The sequence below is a fragment of the Sinohyriopsis cumingii genome, chromosome 7, assembly GCF_028554795.1.
Source record: "Sinohyriopsis cumingii isolate HCF-2022 chromosome 7, ASM2855479v2, whole genome shotgun sequence".
Taxonomy (NCBI): Eukaryota; Metazoa; Mollusca; class Bivalvia; order Unionida; family Unionidae; genus Sinohyriopsis; species Sinohyriopsis cumingii.
The window spans coordinates 115,583,430-115,604,911 of NC_142967.1; the positions used below are offsets into that span (position 1 = coordinate 115,583,430).

Here is a 21,482-nt window from a genome sequence, read left to right on the forward strand (position 1 = left end):
ACACAATATAGATCCATAATATTCTAGTAACATGAATGTAATTGATTTTTCCGCCACGAAGAAACGCGAACAAGCGAAACACAACGCGGTGTTACCGAATTCGATAAGGATGATAATTATTGGCCCATCGGGATCTGGAAAGACGCAATTGCTGCTAAATTTGATAATGCGATGGCTAAAATGGGATAAATTGTATTTGGTTGCACCGTCGGTTGATGATCAGCGTTGTTATCAAGTACTAAAGGAATTTAGCGACAATACCGACGAAGGCACGATAGAATTCATCACAGACATCAATGAAACCCCATCCGTGGAAAATTTAGATGGCGATGTTAATAATCTTGTTGTTTTCGATGATGTTATGCTGGATAAGCAAACTAATCCGGCTAGGATATTCTCGCGTGGCCGACACAAAAACACCGATGTTATTTACGTAACGCAGCGATATACGCAAATTCCGAAAGTAATTAGGGACAATTGTAACATTTTGTCGGTTTTCAATGGCGTCGATACTCACACGCTGAGAAATATTCATCAGACTTGGTGCAACGGCGATATGGACATAAACAAATTTAAAAATTTCTTCAGCCGCGCCCAGGCAACACCACATGGTTTTATCACGATTAATCTTCATGATCCACGTAGTAGATATCGAATCGGTCTTGATCAATTTTATTCATGAGACTTGGCAGCCAAATCTTCGCAAACTTCATCGACACCAGAATAAATTCCCCCCCCCCTTTTTTACTTGTCTAGAATCATTGAATTTGCACACAAAAAATTGCAGTCGGGAGTGAATTTACGCAAATTAATTTTCGTAGGAAGGCTTATTTTTGAAATCTGAGGCTTCTACGGAGAAAGTTCTCGTAGGAAGCTTTATTTGGTCTGGAACGTCTGGTCTGTACAACTTCCCTGCTGCTACCTTGATGAGAATACTATTGTTCATATGTGACATGCCCATAAAGCTCCAGAAATTGGCATTTGATATAAAAAACACAAATGACACCACTTTCAGCTATTACCATCACTGTTGGTGTTTACTATGCATAATTTTCATGCACTTGTATACGTGTCAATGATTAGTTTATTTCTGATATTTCTGCTACTACACATCAATGTACAGTGTTGTTTTCTACTTTGTAATCAGTAAAGGCTGAAAATTTGCAATATTTCTTAATTTTATTCATTATATTTGGGTGATGGAAAAACATTGTAATAAAAGAAAGGACTTCAACACATACACAGTCATATCAGATGTTTAATTTTCAGGGGGACTCTTGTCAGTAGCCGTGAAACTGTTCACATGAATGATTAATGAGAGTCATCAGCTACAAAATAGTGTGAAATAAAGGAACCATTCCCTCAGAATAGTTAAACAGGAAAACATTGATATCATAGTACTAAGAGAAAAATTTAAACTATTCAAGAGTTAAAAAGGAATTGAGCAAATCTGAATGTTAACAGTGAGTCTGGTCCACTCTCCAATTTTAGAAAAGGCCTAATATGATGTGAAGCATGTGCCAGTTGAATTTAAATTGTCATGCATCATAATTTTCTTAATGTGGTTTATTAATGCCAATTTTTACTTTTCAGTAAGAGTTACAGAAGCACTGTTACAACAGAATAACCAAAACGTTACAGAAACACTGATAGTGACTTCAGCAGAACCAGTGACCTTGACTTGTGTGACAGGAACCAGTAGACCTGCTCCCACCATAGACTGGTATTTAGGGTCTCAAACGAGAGGCAGTGGATCCAGTTTTACAGTTACTCCTAGCAATATGGACCACAATGAGACAATCTACTGCCAGGCATACAACACTGTTTTAAATAGTCCAGCTTCTTCAAAAAAACCAAGACTCTTTGTAAAGGGTAAAATAATTAAGTTTTAATCTTTACTTGTTGACGTCCAGAATAGCCTATGTGATGATGGTCCTGCATCTTTTGTCCAACCACAACCAGTTAGCAATTGTTTATCATCACTACATCTCCAAAATTGTTGAGAGGACAGCATGGTTTCCTCTTAAGCTCTGGTTGCTCTTAAATTAAATTGGTGCTACATAGACAGTTGATGTGGCTGTCATGGCAACTTGAAAATCTTATTACTGCTCTTTCTCTGACAGAAAGCACCCTGGCATAAAGGGATTTAAGGCACAAATGATCTGTCATCAAAATTAAATACTAAAAGAAAACTTTTCAAAAACTTCATATAAAGAACTGCTGCACACAAATGTTATCAAATATGACAGAAAGTACCCTGGAAAAACAGTAAACTTGTTATGAGCAGCCTCTACTATGAGCAAGCACCTTCATTTACAACCAAAAGTGTAATGCTCAGATCAATTTTTTATATAAACACTCTGTCATGAGAAATTACCTGCAGAATGCTGCCAGCAATCATGATAATTTGACAAAATATGTTTCAACACTGCTAATTGAACAACCACATCATAAAAACAGAGCACCACTAACCTTGACTTAATCCTTTGTGAACATGACAAATTAGGATACATGTACTATGTATGCAATTTTTGTACAGATTAAATAACACTGCAGTTGAACAACCACATCATGAGAACAGATATAAACACCAGTAACCATCTTAATTCTTTGTAACAGTGACTGCATAAATAGTAAAGACTGTTCTAATAATTAAAAACAAACATTGGCTGGTTACTGGTTTTCTAAAATTTTACAAGTCAAACATATAGTGTCATTTGTAAAATGATGTAAACCAGACTAAAGTACATGTCATTGCCCACCATTGCAGTGCCAAAGTCATGTGAATACCCAGTATAATTAATCATTTTTTCATCAAATGGAATAATCATGGATATAGGTATTAAGCAATTTAAATTTTTGTAGTTTTTTTCTTTTTCTTTTACAAAACCCCACACAATGCCAGTAATGTCCTAGTGATAAATCTTCATTGTAATGTTTGAGTACATCGTTTGTCTTTTGAGTTAATCTGTAATGCCTGGGGTGAATGAACTCTTTGTCTTTAATATCAGTAAGTGAAAATCTTTGCAGGATTTGATTGTTATTGCTAAAGGGTTATGTTGATCTTTTTTATTTATTTCTTTTTTAAGGGTTGGATTTGGTAGGAAATAGGGTTTATGTTCTTTACGTTAATGTGATTGGGTTAGTATTCTTGGAATAGCATAATTTACTAAAAATGTTCTGTTTTAAAAATGTGATTACATGGATAACTTTTAAGAATTTAATATCAAATCATAAGTCAAATGAAAATTCTTTACTTGATTCCAATATAGGTTTTAATATCAATTTTAATAGCAGCAATCTCTTATCTTGCCGCTATTGCGTAGCTAACCTATTTTCATGCCAAAAACTTACTGTCCGTTTGATGTGAATACCATCTTCCACAGAGTGGAGAAAAGTCAGAATGACCTTTTGTACTCCACTCTTTTATTTACACACCACTCTGTATGTCACGTGGTTATATGCAGAAGGTAGATAATATTTGTCATGTTTTTCATGGATGCCATACTGTGGAGACATCTGACCAAAAACTGTCACTAGAGAAATTATATCTGTAACAGCATACCACAAACAGCGGTCTTCTTCTGCAGTTTTTAATTAGTCTCATTGTTACAACTGTCTGTTCCCTTTTCTGACAAAAATGTAGCGTAGCCTTTTTCCTGTTTGAACTTAGTTCTTTTTAGGGCTTCAGAGGCTACCTCTTCTTCCATCTTTTCGGTGAACACATGTTTGTTGAGGACCTTGGGTCTAGACATTTGAGAAGTTTATCAACTTCACAATATGCAGAGATGACAAATATTTCTCATGTGTCAGTCAGCATGCATGCCTCAGGTTACAGACTCCTCCCTCTGACTGGGGACTCCGAGGTACAGCACTGCCACTGTGTGTTGCACTGGCTCCCATTTGGGAGGTTGAGCACTGTGATAGCAGGTTGCACCCTTCCTTTAGGGAGGTAGATCACTCCATTATCAGGTTGCTTTCTTCCATCAAGGAAGTAGAGCACCACAATACATAATGTGCTTATGGCAGTGTGTTGCCCTGCTTCTGTTCAGGAGGCAAAACACTGCACCCATGATGCACACAGAGATAAATCAGTTAAAGACGAGGTCTTCCCCATCAGTCACTCATTGGACTCTCAGTACTGGGACAGGATAAGGACTAAGCTTCCACCTTTTCCCCCTTTTAACACCACACCCTGTGCTGGATTTGCAATCTGTACATGGGATTTAGGCTAGGGATGGGGACCTCATCAGTGTTCCCCTGTTCCCAATTATACCTATGAACCCATATGAGATGTTGGGCCTTTCACCACAGGGCCCTTGGTCCATTATGCACCCATGGGCTAGTGGACCTTGCCCTCACAGTTGAAGTGATGCTGTGGCTCATGTCCCACCATCTGCTCATCACCAGGTGGTTTCCTTTTGGAAGGCTTAAGGTGATGCATCATCAAGGGTAGACAGATGTTCTTGTCTCCCCTCTGTAACTCCTGACAAAGCAGGGACCATGGCACAGAGTGCCTCTATAGTCCTTCATCATAGGACATGGTGATGCCCAGCCATTCTTCAACTTAGAGTGTCCTTGACTATGATGATGATGATGCACTCTCTCCTCATTGCCTCGAGCAAATTCTAGATAGACGCTGTGGCAATGACACCTTCTCTCAGGCCCACTCTTTATCTCAGATGGATGAGGAAGAGGAGGTCTGGTCCTTTGATAATATAAACGAGGTTTACCATATGTTACCCCCGGACTTGTCCCCCCAACCACCAGGCACACAGTCCATAAAGATCCTTTCCATTTTTGGGAAAGATCTCTGGGATACCAGCTCAACCAGACCTCTTTCTTCTCCCACATTCATCCATGGTTGAGGAAATATTGAGGTATTCACAAGACCAATGTAGGTCAACAACATCAAGGATGGTTTGTTCCTCCTTCAACATTAAGACCCCATATCTCTTCTTCCAGCTCCCAGGTACTTTCCCTGAAGTGGCCTATCAAACATCCTCCTTTGTATGCCAATGTGGCCAAAGTGGGTATTTCTGTGAGAGCCTGGGCATGCCTTCCCATCAAAACAATTGATGCCATAGAGCAGAAAACAATTTCCTTGTAACCATGGCTTTGCATACCACCCCATTCTCAGACTACTTACTTTAGTATGCTGAGAGAGATCACTTTGAATCCAGCCACATTATTATGTGTACAGGATGTTGTGGCCAGCCATCTTGGCATGAACTTTGTTGCCATGGCATTGTCGGCAAATTTTCGGCACATCTGCTGTGATGCTGCATTGGACTCCTTGAAGGTCTTGCTTAACCACAGTAAAGACCTTCTAAGGGCTGCTCCTCTAGAAGCTGAGACCCTCTTAGGGGCATCATTTCTACCCTGGCTTCTCAAACCTTGCTGGATCACCAACAATGATTTTTCTCCACTCCTGGTCCATTGCAATCAGCTAGGAAATGACATCAGGCAAATCGCCCTCACTGGCAATCTGCAAATTTTTCAAGCCAGTGCATGCCTAGTCCAATTCCCAAATACTGCCAGACCACTTCCTTGTCAGGTCCATGGCGCCCAGATCACCTCAGATCTATAAGGCAGTTCTGTGACTCTCCATCCTTTTCTACCAGCGGGGGGGGGCACAGCCCTAGCAAATTAACCCCTCCATGCCTCCTCTTCATGCACATTCTAGTAGATGCTTGCCCAGGCCTCTTAGGGGCTTGGTCAAGCATTATGGACATTGGGTGGTCCTATCCATTGTAAATAAGGGTCATTGTCTCCAGTGTTGGGAACACCCCCCATCGTCAAGGACCCCATTTTCTTTCCCGAGTCCAGTCTGGTGAAATTGAGGGAAGAGGTGCACACCCTTTGGCAGAAAGAGCAGTTGAGATTGTCTTGAGCAATCAGTGTCCCTCCATCTACTCCAGAATCTTCCTGGTCACCTAGAAAAGCGGGAAATTTCAAACTTTAACTCTTTACCTTCTGCTAACACATATTTGTGATGCTAAAAATAGCCTTGCATCCCCAGAGATGCATATACAAGTTACTAACAATACTCTTTCTTTCCCTGTTGGCTCATACATGTGTTTCTGGCCAAGGGTTGGGAAACCCCAGAGACGCATATAAACGTTTCATATTAAGGCTTTGCATTGGGTGAAATTTCAAACATCCAGGCTTTTTAACAATATTTAGCCAATGAAAGTAGTCCTTATATAAGATGATGAAAGTATTCTATTAGTAGTTCTACAGCCTATAAGTTGGAATTTCCACTGAAAACGAGGTCAGTTGTGACAGTCAAACAAAATGGCAACATTCATCTATTCAGACGATTCCGACTAAAGTTTTGATGGATTTTAAAGTGATGACATTGTAACTTTAATGATCAGATTCAAAACAAAGGTTCCTGTTTTGACACCTGACATTTCCAATTTTATCTGAATCAGAGGATAAAACATGCGGAGACCTTATATCATTAAAACACGTGGGGCTGGTACATATGGACAATTGTACAACAAATTCAGGGTGAACATTTCACTTCAATGTATATGCAAGGGAGATATTCTTTTTACAATCTTTTCACAGCATAATAATAATAATAATAATAATAATAATAATAATAATAATAATGAGGACTTTGTATAGCGCCTAATCTTTAGAAGCTCTAAGCACTTTACATCATTAAACACCTATAACATAAAGAAAACATATAATGATATGATTACAAAAACAAACACCATAAAATTAGAAAACATAAAAACATACTGAAAATATTTAAGGGAGGAAACATTATTAGGTCTTTAAGTTTGTTCTTGCAGTTGAAATAAGTGAGTTTTAAGAGCACTCTTGAATGGGATTACTGTGTCTGTTTGTCTAAGTTCAGTGGGCAATTATTCCACATTGCTGGGCCCTGGTATGCAAAAGAACGTTGTCCATATGACTTCTCTTCATAATGGGAATAATGAGTATATGATTGTCAGAAGAGGAGCATAAGTATCTTGCTGGTGTGTACACATGGGTGATGTCAGACATGTATGATGGACTGGAGTCCATCAGTGAAACATAGCACAGAGAACAAATTTTGTGTTTGATTCTGGATCGAATGGATAGCCAGTGTAGGTACAGAGCAGCGGGGAGGTGTGCTCTGATATTAATAAAGGACCCATGTGTCATAGCGTCCTCAGACAACAAGGAGGTACACATGCCCATTCTCTTTGCATGGACATCTTGGACCTCATCATTTGGGCAGCTTCAGAGAATGTCAAAATCCTAGTTTTCCACATTCCAGGCAAGATAAATGTATTAGCAGAATAGACCATGCCTTCCTCACAGTATGGTCTCTTCACCACTCAGTAACATAGTCCCTGTTTTCCCACTGGGGAAAACCTCTAGCAGACCTCTTTGTGACCAAGCTCAGCATACTTCCCTTTTACATGTCTGTCCCAGATCAGATAGTATGGGCAGTCATTGCATTCAACTTCCTATGGGATAAATTATTCATGTGTGCCTTCCCACCCTTCTGATTGCTACCACAAGTTCTGCAATAAGTCTGAACTTCTCTGCTTGGATCATTCTTATTGCCTCATTGTGGCCCCAGCAATCATGTCCATTGATCTTCTGAATCTGTTTATCAATTAACTCAGGTATCTACCTCACAGGAGGGATCTCTGTCACTACACCAGGTATCCCTCCTCCACAACAGTCACACATTCTCCACCTCCTTGCCTGGCTCATCTCTGCATTATCTCTGCCAGAACAGATGTTTAGGCCAAGTTGACAGTGGTGTCATTCAGGCCAAGAGAGCTTCTTCTGCCAAGGTCTATGATACCTGGTGGAGAATCTAATCTGTGTTTGGTGCTGTAGGAGCATGTTGATCCTCTCTGCCCCCTCAACTTCATTGCTGATTTCCTTTTGTTCCTTTTTAAAACCAAAAGTATCTACTCTCAAGGGCTATCCAGCTTTTGTCACCTTGATGAACTTGTCTAGTGTTCTGGGTTCCAGAGACCTCTCTCCCTCTTTCTTATGCGCAGATGGAATCCTGCTTCTTATGGTCATTAACCAAGCCCTGTGTGAACCATTGAGTGAAGCTTCCTTTCCAAACCTTGCACCTTACTGTGTTCCTACTCACTCTAACTACTGCAAGACAAAGAAGCAAGATTCATGCCTTGTTTATTGACACTGGCTGCCTCTGTTTTTTTGTGGGTTGTACCCTCCCATTAGGTAGGTTGCGCACAGAAATGGCAGGTTTCACCCTTCTGTTAGAACAGTTTGACAGCGGGCTGCGCCCTCCCATTAGGGCGGTGGAGCACTGCTACCATGGGTTGTGCCTTCCCATTAGGGAGGTTGATCTCCACATCAGTGGGATACTCCCTCCCATTAGGTAGGTAGAGCACTACAACACATTTCACATTTGTGTTTCTCTCTGGGGCCCATTGCTATGACACAATATGGAGAAACGTAGAAACAGCAACCTTCTGTATATGGATCTCTCCCTCTATGGTTAGTGCAATTCAATTTCTCTGATTTTGATCAGTTTGACTAGAGCATCAGACTACCCAACTAACTGAACAATTCAGTTACACAATAGCTGCAAGATAAGTAATGGCTGCCATTAAAATGTAGTTTTTTGTGGTAAACGTAACTTTAATTATGCAATACTTACTTTCTGCTATTGCCGAATGCATTTCTCCCATCCCACTGTTGTCTTGTGTAATTGTCACCTGCGAAAAGATGACAAATACTATTTACTTTCTGCATATAACCCCACGTGATATATAGAGTGGTGTGGAAAATAAGAGAGTGGAGTGCAAAAGGTCATTGTGACTTTTTCCACTCTGTGGGAGGATGTATTCACAACAAACAGAGAGTGAGTTTTCAGCATGAAAATTGGTTAGTTATGCAATAGTGGCAAGTATTACATTTTCTTTTATTTCAGTACAGGTTTAAGACCATATGCTCAGCAGATCGTGTAAAAATTTCATTGGACCACATTTTTTGTGTATAATAATGGAAGTTGCTAGCTGTTTTGTTTTAAGCTAGTACCATATGGTGGATCAAATATTGCTGGCCTTGTATCTAATTGATTAGATGATAAAAAATACCTGTCAATAGGCAATTGTTTACAAGATATTTTGTTTAAAATTCTATATTTTTAGCTCCACTGTTGATAGACCCAAGAAGCTTTTGGGATGGGTCTGTTGTTGTCTGTCATTTGCCTGTATGTATTTACAAGTTTGTCGTTGATACTCCCACTTAAGTACTTAGAGGATTGCCTTAAAACTTTCCTCACATAATCATTCCATTTACTATTTGGTCCTAAATGAAAATGGTGCCACTTGGACATCCAGTACCACTACCACAATGGCCATCTCGAAAATTTTGTTATAGCTACTGCATGGATGGTCATATCAATATAGGGTTTTTACATAATGACTTATTATTGGTCCTATATTAAAATGGGAGTTATTTGATGCCCAATATGGCTTCCATAATGGCCATATTTAAAACCTTGTTATTGATACTTCTCAATGAAGAGTAATTACCGAGGGATTTTGACCAGAAGACTTTTTTATTATGTCTGGTTGGTCCTAAATGAAAAGGCTGCTGCTGGCACATCCAGCATGAAAATCCTTTTTGATACTCCTGAATGGATTGCAGTATTTACGTAGGTTTTTCTAATGACTTCCTATTGTTGTTTATTTGGTCCTAAACATAGATGCTGCTGGGACATCCATTATTGCTACCAAAGTGACCTACTGGAAAATATTGATATCACTACTCCTGAATGAATGGTCATATCAGCATGAAATTTTCACTGAAAGACATTTTATGTTTAGTTGGTCATGAATGAAAATGGTGCTGATCTGATTTCTAATATGGCCGTCACAATGGCCATCTTGAAACTTTTGTTGTTCTTACTTCTCTTAGATGGCTGAGATTTCTTATTATATTTAGTCTATCATAAATGAAAATGGTGCCAATCTGATATGACCAACATGGCAGCCATCTTTAAACTTTTTATTATTGTTACTCCTCGAAAAGAGAAAGTCATAAAAGAAGTGGGTTTCCACAAGAAGACTTTTGTGATGTCTAGTTGGTCCAAAATTTGAATGTGCTAATAAGAATTATAATATGTCAACTACAGTAGCATGGTTGTTAAAACATGGCTACCTGTTCGGAGAGTTCCTCTTTTCTTATGTCTGTCCTAGAATGGGAACAAAAAGTTAAAAAAACAAACTCATATGGTTGCCTTGGTGACTATCCTTAAACTCCTTGTATGGCTAGATATATCTACATGGGTTTTTCATTCAAGCAGTATGCAGCTGCTTCTGAATGAAAATTGCGGTCATCTGATCTCAAATGTGTACATCTGACTGCCAACATACCCAATAACCTCGCTTATAAGTCAACCCTTTTACAAAAAGTGTTATTCATGCAGAGTAAGGGTCATCTTATAAGCGTAACATAAAAAATGTGATTAATCTAGGAGTAATGTTAGAAATACTTATTATTTGCAGTACACAGGCATACTGTGAATTTAAAATATTTTTACGTTTTTATTCCACTATTCTCATTTAAATAGGTGTATATTGCACATACTCTTTAACCGTTGCATGACTATTCACTACACAATAACTGTATCTACAGTTATTTGGATTTTAAAATATTACAGGTAAATTAAATATTACCCACCGCAAAGTGAAGAGTCCATCTATGTTCTTTACTGTGGGTGTTTACTAGCAGGTATATTGCTACCATTTTCGTGAAAGTCCAAACAGCATGTATTTGTATTACTATTTGTGTTTTGCTCTATAAACACTGTGTTTGATGCAAAATCTGTTTTGATTTAAGTTTATTTTCCTTTTTCATAAGTTTGATTTTTAATTTCAAAGTGATATTTCCCAAGTTTTCTGCCAGTGCCCATGTCCTGATAAGCCCTTGGCATTTAATCACATGGTTTCAAGTTGACAACCTTTTGATCCAACCACAAATTTAGTAACTGTACTTGTTCAGTGACAAATAGAGCTCTACATCTTCCAGTGAATGTTTGACCTTAATCCCTTTTAGCTTGTACAGGCAGCACCCTCTTTATTTTCCCACATGCTAACCCTTGGATGAACCTGCAAGTTTCATCTTGTTCAGTGTCAAACAACAGGAGGTGGTTATTTGAATTCCCTGTCATCTTGCCACACAGTTGACACATGTTCAGTTGCAACCTTTAATACATTCCACAGACTATATGATCAAAGTGTTACTTACAGAGGCCATGCTCAGTCCCTAAATAAGTACCAGCATATGACAGTGAAGCCAAGGAAATGGAATCTGACAAGATTTACACTGACTAGTCCATGATGATTTACGATGACTATACAAAAATGGAGGATTTCAGAACTTATCAGATAATGAGAAAGAATTCTTGAGGTTTGTACCAGGTAACATTAAATAGTGACATTTATAGGATACTGTAAATAACAAAAATCTGGACTTAACTTTCATTGTTTGTTTTTTAAGACTTGTAGGAGAGTCAAAGAGAAATTGGCTTTTTGTAGTCCTTAAAAGTGGTTGGGTTCACCCTAGTGTTGAGTTGACTTATAAGTATATATGGTATACTTTTTCATGTAAATTTAATTTGCATTGTTTGTTTGTTTTTCCTATTTTTGATTTCATTATATGCTATTGTAATGTAACATTGCAAGTTGGACTCAACTAGGGCTGTATCGAATGTTCGCTTCATGGCTGAATAGTGGGCCAAATAGATATTCGGTATTCGGCCGAATAGTAGCGGTCGGACTGAATATAAATAGTGGTTATGTGACATCTGTTTCTGCATATGTGGCTGCTACAGTGAGTGGACTAAAGCATGTGTGTTTGTGATTAAGATTTTTAATGTAGCTTTAACAATTTTTCAGTCATATCGCTACGATGTCTGCAATGTGGCAGTTTATAGTGATGTCTAGCACTGGGGCATCATGCCACAGACACATAGCATGATTTCCCACCCAGTCACATTATCTTGACACCAGGCTGACCAGTCCTAACACTAACCTCTTAATGCTGAGCACCAAGCGAGGCAGCTGTTAGCGCCATTTTTGTAAGTCTTTGGTATGACTTGGCTGGAGTTCTAACCCACGACCTCCCACTTTCGAGGCGGACGCTTTAACCACTAGGCCACCAGAGCGGTCAGGACTGAAGTAAATCTCTCATTAACATAATATATGCTGTGGTTGCAGCCAGGCGTTGCCTACCACCTGGACCAGGGTATCGCAGTGTCACTAGTCTCATTCTTTGTATACAGTGACTGAATGTTAAGGTTCAGCATTTGAAGCTTGAGCTGGTCAATTCCTAGTTCACACAGACTGGCAGAAGGATGCAAAAATTACATGCAGTTAACTGTTTACTTTTAGTTTATGTATTAAATTTACTGAACTGAAACTTTTGCTTACATTTGAAATTTTGAATGTTGTTGGTCGTCCTATTTTGTACACTATTCATATTCCTATTCAGCCAAATAGTTGGTCCAATTATTTTATTCAGATGAATAGTGATGATCACCTATTCAGCACAGTCCTAGACTCAACCTTGTCCAAAATCAAGTTTATTTTCTACTTGACCTGAATTATTAATTTTTAATTCTGTAAACAACTAATACATAGCTACAATATTCTCTACATGTATGGGTTTAATATCAGGATCATTATTAATTGTTGATGTTGTAGTAGGGTTTAATGCCATTTTTCAGCACATGATAGGCTATAAATGGCGGCCAGTATTAATGGTGGAGGAAGAACCCAGGAAAACCCCGGAAAGAACCACTGACCCACAAGAAGCTACTGGCAAGCTTTCTCACATACACACATTGGCTGAATCCAAGACTTGAACCCACACAGACAGAGGTGAGATGGCAGTGATCTGTAATGGAGAGCGCGTTAGACCACTTGGCCACTCCGGGCCCTGGATCATTATTAATAGAAGCGAATATTTTATTTGGGTCTAGGTCTAGGTTATTGGAATTCCCCTACAATTTACCTGGTGTACCTGACATAGTCCAGGTTATATATTATAATTTTAGTAACAGGCTTTCTAATAAGAACTAACATTTTATTTTGTAAACATTAAGAACTTTCTACAGAGTTATTTTCCATTAGGTAAAGTCTTTGTTTAGAAACTGTTAATTGTGACCTGAGGCCAAGTAGTTGACTATATTACTGGAAATTTTATTCATTTGTGCTTTAAGATCTAGCAAAATCAATTTTGTATTATTGTTGTGTCCTGAAGTTCATTTGGAATGGAATTTATTTCTTGTGTAGCATGCAACCCGGTCTAGATCTTACAATGGACTCTCTTAGACTAACTTAACTTCCAGATTTTCTCAGATTTTTCCATCCTCCCTATAACTGTTCATGACAGTGACATTACAATCTTTCCCAAGATCACAAGGTCATTAACCTTACATCTGAAGCCTATAACAGTATCACTGCCTAGAGAACACACACTAGTCAGCCTCTGTCCTTATCAGATCATCTCTCCATTTTACAGCACCATTAGACAAACACACTGACCTAGTGTGACCTCTATCACTTAACAGGCTAGCTTTGGGAACTATTTACAAAGTCAGCAAAGATGCCTTGCTACACTTCAGATTATTTAATTCAGTGATTATTTGCTCTGGAAATGCAGAATGCTCATAAAGCATAATATTCTTGGACAGAGACATCACTGGTACTTATAGTGAATTCAAACTTGGAAATTATATTGCTGTGTTTCAACTAAAGACTGTTGGCAAATCAGAATTATATAGGTTATAACAGGCACATCACCATTTTCAGTGTTGGACTTAATTTGGATTTCTGCTAAAGTTTATTCAGAACTTATATTATTAGGACTTGTGTCTGTAATTCTATGATTATTTTAGGATTTAATTTGCAATACCATAAATTCGTTTTTTCAGGTTCACTTTGCATTCTTGAGCAATAAATTATTTGTTGAACTTTACAAAGCTTGTTGCTTTTCACTCTTTTCTGTTACATATTTTAAGAGCATAGACTCCTGACACTTTTTAGAATGATTTCTGAAAACCAGACCTGTCAGATGGTGAGTGATATAAGGCCCACTTGAGCCTCTTTACAAATATAATGATGATAAACAAAAGTAAAGAAACCTTAAGTAAATGTGTTCATAAATGCACAGGTTTTGAAGAAATATTTAAGGTATCCAATAAACCCATAATTCTTGGACACATAGTCTTGCATGTGTTTGCAAGGTCTTTCCCTCTAGTATCTGTTACTGGTTGTTCATTTTCTGTGGTCATTCTATTGTAAAAGGTATGCATCCAACAGTGAAGAGTTGAAAATGCTGGATGTGAGATTTAATTGTCAAGCTGACATTGGTGGGAAGCGATGCATATATACGCTTGACTGCAGCATTGTTCTTGTATACAGTGTGTTAAGATTTTGATTAAATGTTTTAGAAGTGACTTTATTGTGGGCATCTTATTGTAGTTACAGTTGTTTTTTTTATATGCCTTTTTCAGTAAGAGTAACAGAAGCAGTGTTGCAACAGAATAACCATAACATCACAGAAACACTGATAGTGACCTCAGCAGAGCCAGTGACCTTGACCTGTGTAACAGGAACCAGTAGACCCGCTCCCACCATAGACTGGTATTTAGGGTCTCAAAAGAGAGGCAATGGAGCCAGTCTGACCATTAACTTTACTAACATCGACCACAATGAGATGATCTACTGCCAGGCATACAACACTGACCCTATTATACCAGTTTCTTCTACTAAACCAAGACTCGTTGTGCAAGGTAAAGCAAACATGCAAATCTTCCAGGTTTTGGGGAGGGTTCTTGGCTATTTTATCTATGTATTAGAATAAACGTTATCAAGCTAAATTGAGTATAGATAAGGATTCATTATGGACTAACATTTTAGAAAATAAGAATCTCATATTTTCCTGATTACACAAAAATGCAGTAAAACTTTGTTAACTCAGTATGGTTGGAATTATTTTTCTGAGTCCTTGGATGGAGTTTTATTTTATTGCTTGTGACCTAATAAACCAGGGTTATTTAGGGGAAAAATCCTCTCTACCCCAATTAAAAAACAAGGAGGTGTGTCAGAATATAGGAGAGATTTAATGAAGAAATAAAAATAGGGTTTAATAATACCGTGCATAAATTTTCGCACTGTTAATTTTTGGATGCATTGTTTAAAGAAATTAATTTGAATCCCACAAAAACATATCCTAGAATAAACCCTGTAAAATTGAAGCTGTTATGTTGTACAGTTGTATATTTAAACAATATACATTGTTCCTTCATTATAATACTGTTTATGGGAGCATAAAGTATCATGCAGAGCTATAAAAGTACCAATCATAAAAAATGAAGCCAGATTTTACCAAGGTATGTTCCATCTAGGCTGTGATATACCACAGTAGATTGCAGATTAACCAGTCATACAGACATATATAATCCCTAGTTGATTTAAAACTAATTATCCAGATGACAGATTTGAAATGTCGTTGTCTCCTTATGGTTCCAAAAGGTGTGTTGCTTGAAGACTGAATTTAAGACTGATCAGTTGCAGCATATGAATTATGATTGGTCAATTTGATGAAATTTAAGACTGGTCAGTTGCAGCATATGAATTATGATTGGTCAAGTTGATGAAATTAAAGACTGGTCAGTTGCAGCATATGAATTATGATTGGTCAAGTTGATGAAATTAAAGACTGGTCAGTTGCAGCATATGAATTATGATTGGTCAAGTTCATGAAATTAAAGACTGGTCAGTTGCAGCATATGAATTATGATTGGTCAAGTTGATGAAATTTAAGACTGGTCAGTTGCAGCATATGAATTATGATTGGTCAAGTTGATGAAATTAAAGACTGGTCAGTTGCAGCATATGAATTATGATTGGTCAAGTTGATGAAATTAAAGACTGGTCAGTTGCAGCATATGAATTATGATTGGTCAAGTTCATGAAATTAAAGACTGGTCAGTTGCAGCATATGAATTATGATTGGTCAAGTTGATGAAAGTAAAGACTGGTCAGTTGCAGCATATTATGGTTGGTCAAGTAGATGGGACTATGTTATTACTATTGAAGAGTGCAAGTGAGGTGTATATAAGTTTCATGTAAGTAGTCTGTAAGTAGAAAGAATAGACTTTGACTGAACAAATCTACCTTTCATGTTTTGGAGAAAGTGATTGAAAAATTCACTCAACCACCAGAACTTTCAGTCTATGGCACTTTATGTCAATTTTTTCTTAAGGCTGTTCCGGTAAAACATATATTCCCCTGGGGATGGCATTTAAAAGGAAATTTCTGTAAGAGATTGTGTTTGAAACTATTTTGATTCTGTCAGTGGAGAGGTTTTTTTAGGAAAATCACTTCTTGTTTGGGCTGTAACAATAAAATTAGAAATCACAGGTGGGATTGTCAGAAAAAATGAAGATGTAATTAAAATTACATATGACCCCTCTTTGTGGTCTTACTTGTGGCCAATCAACATACAGAGGCCAGAAATGCTGCCAGGGCCAACAAGTCTACAAATCGTGCCAAAATTAGTACAAATTTACACACTTGGAATGTTGTGATCCATGAGAACTCCAACAAATTAGGAAAAAGTTGAGCATATAAAAATGATCTCTACATAGTACACAATTTTTATTTGACTGTTAACCTTAAAGTGCTTTCCACAACGTAAGTAACGCTGTTGCAAGAGTTTTGTGCCACTTATCACGAAATCATTTTTTACGTAGGCAACTGTTTGCACCTGAATACTTCAACTTGACATAAATGGACGCTAAACTAAATTTGATTGGGACATTGGGTCCAGGAACACTCATTCTGTAAGAGTTTTAACCTTGCATCAATCAAGGAAGTGCTTGTTTAAGATACTTACTATGTTGATGGATGAGTCCCAAAATAGTTCATCTTCAAATGATTATTTCATTTGGCAAATACTGGCTGATGATGACAATGATTTTAAAATTTTGAAATATATCAGCTTTTTGGGAGCTTAAGAAAGTGCTACTGGAAATACCAATGTATGACTCTGAGGCCAAAAATGATCTTGAATATTTCTTTTCTCTGTGTGGTGTTTGTGCTGCAAAGTTGTATAGCACTTAAAGGTTAAGATAAATTGCATAAATAAGAATCTAGAAATTAAAAAGTAAGCATATGTATTTGTTTAAAATACCTTTGTCTGAACAAGCATATTTTGACATTGATGGACTTTAAATTCTAATATGCATTGTGGAAGAATAAAAAATCTGGCATAGTAGAAAGAAAAGCACTGATTTAAGAAAGTGAAACTTTGGCAGAGTTCATGTTAGTAAAAACTCTTATTTTGCAACAGAGATATGAAAGAGACAAGAAGTATGAGATGTGGAAAATTGCACATAAGAGCCATAAAGAACAGTTTTCCAACTTTTTCCATCCAGCTAAGCTAGCTATGCATATGTCACTTCAGATAGCAGACTGTGAAAGTTGGTTCCCAACATAGAAATATTTTCATATACTGATAAAGACCATATGATATTTAGAAGCCAAAGATTCATGCTTATAGGGGTCATCAGGGAATCCCCATATGATGCCACAAGTAAGTGTATAGCTCTGGTTGGCAGAAACACTATGGCAGTAAAGGAACAAGACAAATTCTCATATGCAGAATGTATTATCAAATTAATAATGTGCTCAATACATGTAAAAGTTAAATGAAGTTAAACATTATATATTATGCAGATATATTGCCAGATGAAACAAATGCTCACTATATTAGCAGCATTTGAACCTGTCTCTATGGATTTTGTTCGTACAATCGTGATCAAGAGTGCACCAAAGTCATGTGAACTTGATCCAATACCAACATCACTGCTGCTTGAGTGCTTAGATCAAGTATTGCCTTCACTACCTGATGTTATTAATACCTCTCTCTCATCCAGGGAATTCCCATCATTTTTCAAAACTGCCATTGTAAAGCCTCTGCTGAAGAAACCAACACATGACCATAACGATTTTAAGAATCACCGCCCAGTTTCTAATCTCCCATTCATGTCAAAAATCTTAGAAAAGGTTGTTCTATCCCACCTTGTATCTCATCTAAATTCAAACAGTCTTTTTTAGCAATGTACAATCTGCATATCACCCTTGCCACAGTACTGAAACTACTATTCTAAAAGTAGTTAAGGACATTCTCTCTACGTTGGATAGAGGAAGGATTACAGTCCTCACCCTCCTTGATTTGTCTGCAGCATTTGACACAATAGACCATGATATATTACTTCCCCGTCTCCAGCATGTATTTGGCATTCATGATGCAGCCTTACTGTGGTTCAAGTCCTACTTGGTCAACAGGACACAAATTGTATCTGCAAATGGAATATACTCCAGCCCAGTTGATCTATGTTGTGGTGTTCCACAGGGTCTGTTCTTGGACCTGTTCTCTTCATTATATACACTCAGTCGCTCTCAAGTGTCATACATCATCATCCAGTGTCTCACCAATTGTACGCTGATGACACCCAAATATAAAAATCTAGCCACCCAACTGAAGTTGATGCTACCATCCAAGGTGTAGAGAGGTGCATTTCTGATATAAAATCATGGATGATATGTAACAAGCTGCAGATGAATAATGATTAAACTGAGGCCATGCTGATCACAATACAGAGACTTTCTCATTCACATCCTTTACCTCAAACAATAAATATCAGCAAAACAAACATTAAATTCACACAATCAGTACAAAATCTAGGTGTTACTCTGGACAGTACTCTCACATTGCACCAACATGTCATGTGGGTATGTGAGAAAGCTTTCCAGTAGCTTCTCGTGGGTCAGTAGTTCTTCCCGGGTTCTTCCTCCACCATTAATACTGGCCGCCATGTATAGCCTATCATGTGCTGAAAAATGACGTTAAACCCCACAACAACAACATCAGCAACCAACATGTCATGAACATATGCAAGGCTGCTTATCTTGAGCTGACACGCATCAGCTCAATTCACAAATATTTTTCAGTTGATGCCACTAAAACACTTGTGTGTTCATTAGTACTCTCAAGATGACTGGACTATTGTAACTCAGATCTGTCTGGTTCATCTCAATATCAACTCCAGAAACTTCAGAAAGTTCAAAACACAGCTGCTTGGATCATACTTAAAGTATCATGATCAGACCATGCCTCCCCGCTGTTCTGTACCCTACACTGGCTATCCATTTAATCCAGAATCAACCACAAAATTTGTTCTCTGTGCTACATTTCACTGTTGGACTTTAGTCTAACATACCTATCCAACCTCACCCGTGTGTACACACCAGCAAGATACCTACACTCCTCTTCTGACAATCATATACTCATTATTCCCACTATGTAAACAAAGTCATATGGACAGCGTTCTTTTGCATACCAGGGCCCAGCAACATGGAATGAATTGCCCGCTGAACTTAGACACAAAGACACATTGATCTCATTCAAGAGTGGTCTCAGACTCACTTATTTCGACTGTGAGAACAAATTTAAAGACCTAATAATGTTTCCTACCTTAAATATTCTCAGCATGGTTTTTTATGTTTTCTGATTTGATGGTATTTGTTTTTGTAATCATATCAATATATGTTTTATCTTATAGGTGTTGTCTAATGTTGTAAAGCACTTAGAGCTCTAAAGATTAGGCACTATACAAAGTCCTCATTATTATTATTATTATTATTATTATTATTTTGATAAATAAATATCTTTACATTTTGATTTCATTTTTAGATTCTTATTTATTAGATTTATTGTAACTTTTTGTTAGGGTTAAATGGTTTTGTAGCCCCTGATCTTGTAGGGCTAAATTATTACCAGAAAAGAAAAGTGCACTCATCTTTTAAATTGTCTGTATTATAATTTGGCTTGTTGATCTGCCTTTTCTATATTTAATTTCAAAATACCACTGAAATGAGGAGTTGACCAGCATGCTGTCTCTTTTTGTAAAAGTATGTACATCAGATTCATATTTAACGTCACTGTTTGGTTCATAATCACTCACTGGTATCTCCATTAACACTTTCCTGTAATCTGATACACTTCCAAACTTTTGCTCAGCCAGTATTTGTTAGACTAAATCATCATATCAAGATGAACCACACTGGGAATCAGCCATTTTGGGTCTTCTAAATAACCTGTATTATAAACGTGCATTTGTAAAATTTACTTAATGCAAGGTTGATACTTCTAAATAATATGGAGCCGAATGTACCAGTCAAATTTAGTTTAACTATTTATGTCAAACCAAAGAAACCAGATGTATCAACAGTTACCAAAAAATACACATCGCAACAAGCACTACAATACTTATACCATTTCTACAAGCACTTTAAGGGTGAACAGCTGAATAAAGTTGTATACTGTGCTGGTTTTTAAGTCTAACATCAAGCAATATTAAATTTTAAGGCTAATTTAAAGTTTGATTTTTTTAGGCTAACAGCTAAACTGAATGCTTTTTGATGTTTTGGCCATAAACTCCTTATAATGTACTAAGTGCTTTTAGTACTGGGTTAAACCAGCTCAATTATATGCACCAATCAGTTTGGGGATTTTTTAAAATTATTTATTTATTTTATTTTTTTCTGTGGAATAAATGCAAATGCTTGGTTTGATAATGAAAAACAGGGATGGTTGGTTGACTGGAAATGCATTTTATGGGATGTGGGGCGGCTCACTTCCACAAGGATTAATATTTGTTGGAGTATTTTTGACAAATCATGTAACATGTGACGTTTGCACGCACTGGGGTGGGGTTCTTCCAATATAATTTAATTAAATTATGATGAAAGTTCTACCCTGGCTCATTAGGTTAGAAAGTTAAATTAGTGACGATGTAGATTTACAGCTCTGAGCCCCCAGTCAGCAATGCCGACGGTTAAATTATAGAGAACACGAAGATGAAAATTCAATCAATAACAATTTAATAAATTCGATTAATTAAAACGATAACTTCCAATCATTCGTCTTTCCCTCGACCAAGTGACAGCCTAATTCATCCCGTGATTTACAGTGTGAGTTCAATTTTCCCCCTGTCCTTGCATCTACTCATCTATTTCTTTCCCGCTGATTCCTTCCTTCTTTCCGTTCCTCTAACTCCTCCTTTGTCTCTGTTTCCCTCTCTACTATCTCCTCCTCTAATTTTGCTCCCAGACTTAAACTTCTCCTTTCTTCTCCTTTCCCTCTCTACTATCTCCTCCTCCAATTTCGCTCCCAGACTTCAACTTCACCTTCTTCTCCTTTCCTCCATCTCTCTATCTGAGACTACGGGACCAAACTGTAACTGGTCTGTCCCTCAAAGCTTCCTTATCTGAAGCTTTCTGTACTTAGAATTTCCCGCTCTAAGATTTTCCCGCCAATAATGAATGGCTATTTGGAGTTACGCTAACCTCTTCTCTGGGTAATTTCTCTCAGCGAACTAACTCTTGCCGGAAGACGCGGGGATA

The 21,482-nt window shown here is 37.6% G+C and overlaps 1 protein-coding gene across 1 annotated transcript in view; it reads left to right on the top strand.

Annotated features, from left to right (window-relative positions):
* The window catches only part of LOC149795971 (uncharacterized), a 95,299-nt gene that overhangs the window by 24,315 nt on the left and 49,502 nt on the right, over window positions 1–21,482 (top strand). The window contains exons 5-6 of the mRNA XM_089963905.1: window positions 1,594–1,872; window positions 14,522–14,800. Of these exons, the coding sequence (XP_089820031.1) occupies window positions 1,594–1,872; window positions 14,522–14,800 (558 nt within the window). The remainder of the gene's footprint in view (window positions 1–1,593; window positions 1,873–14,521; window positions 14,801–21,482) is intronic.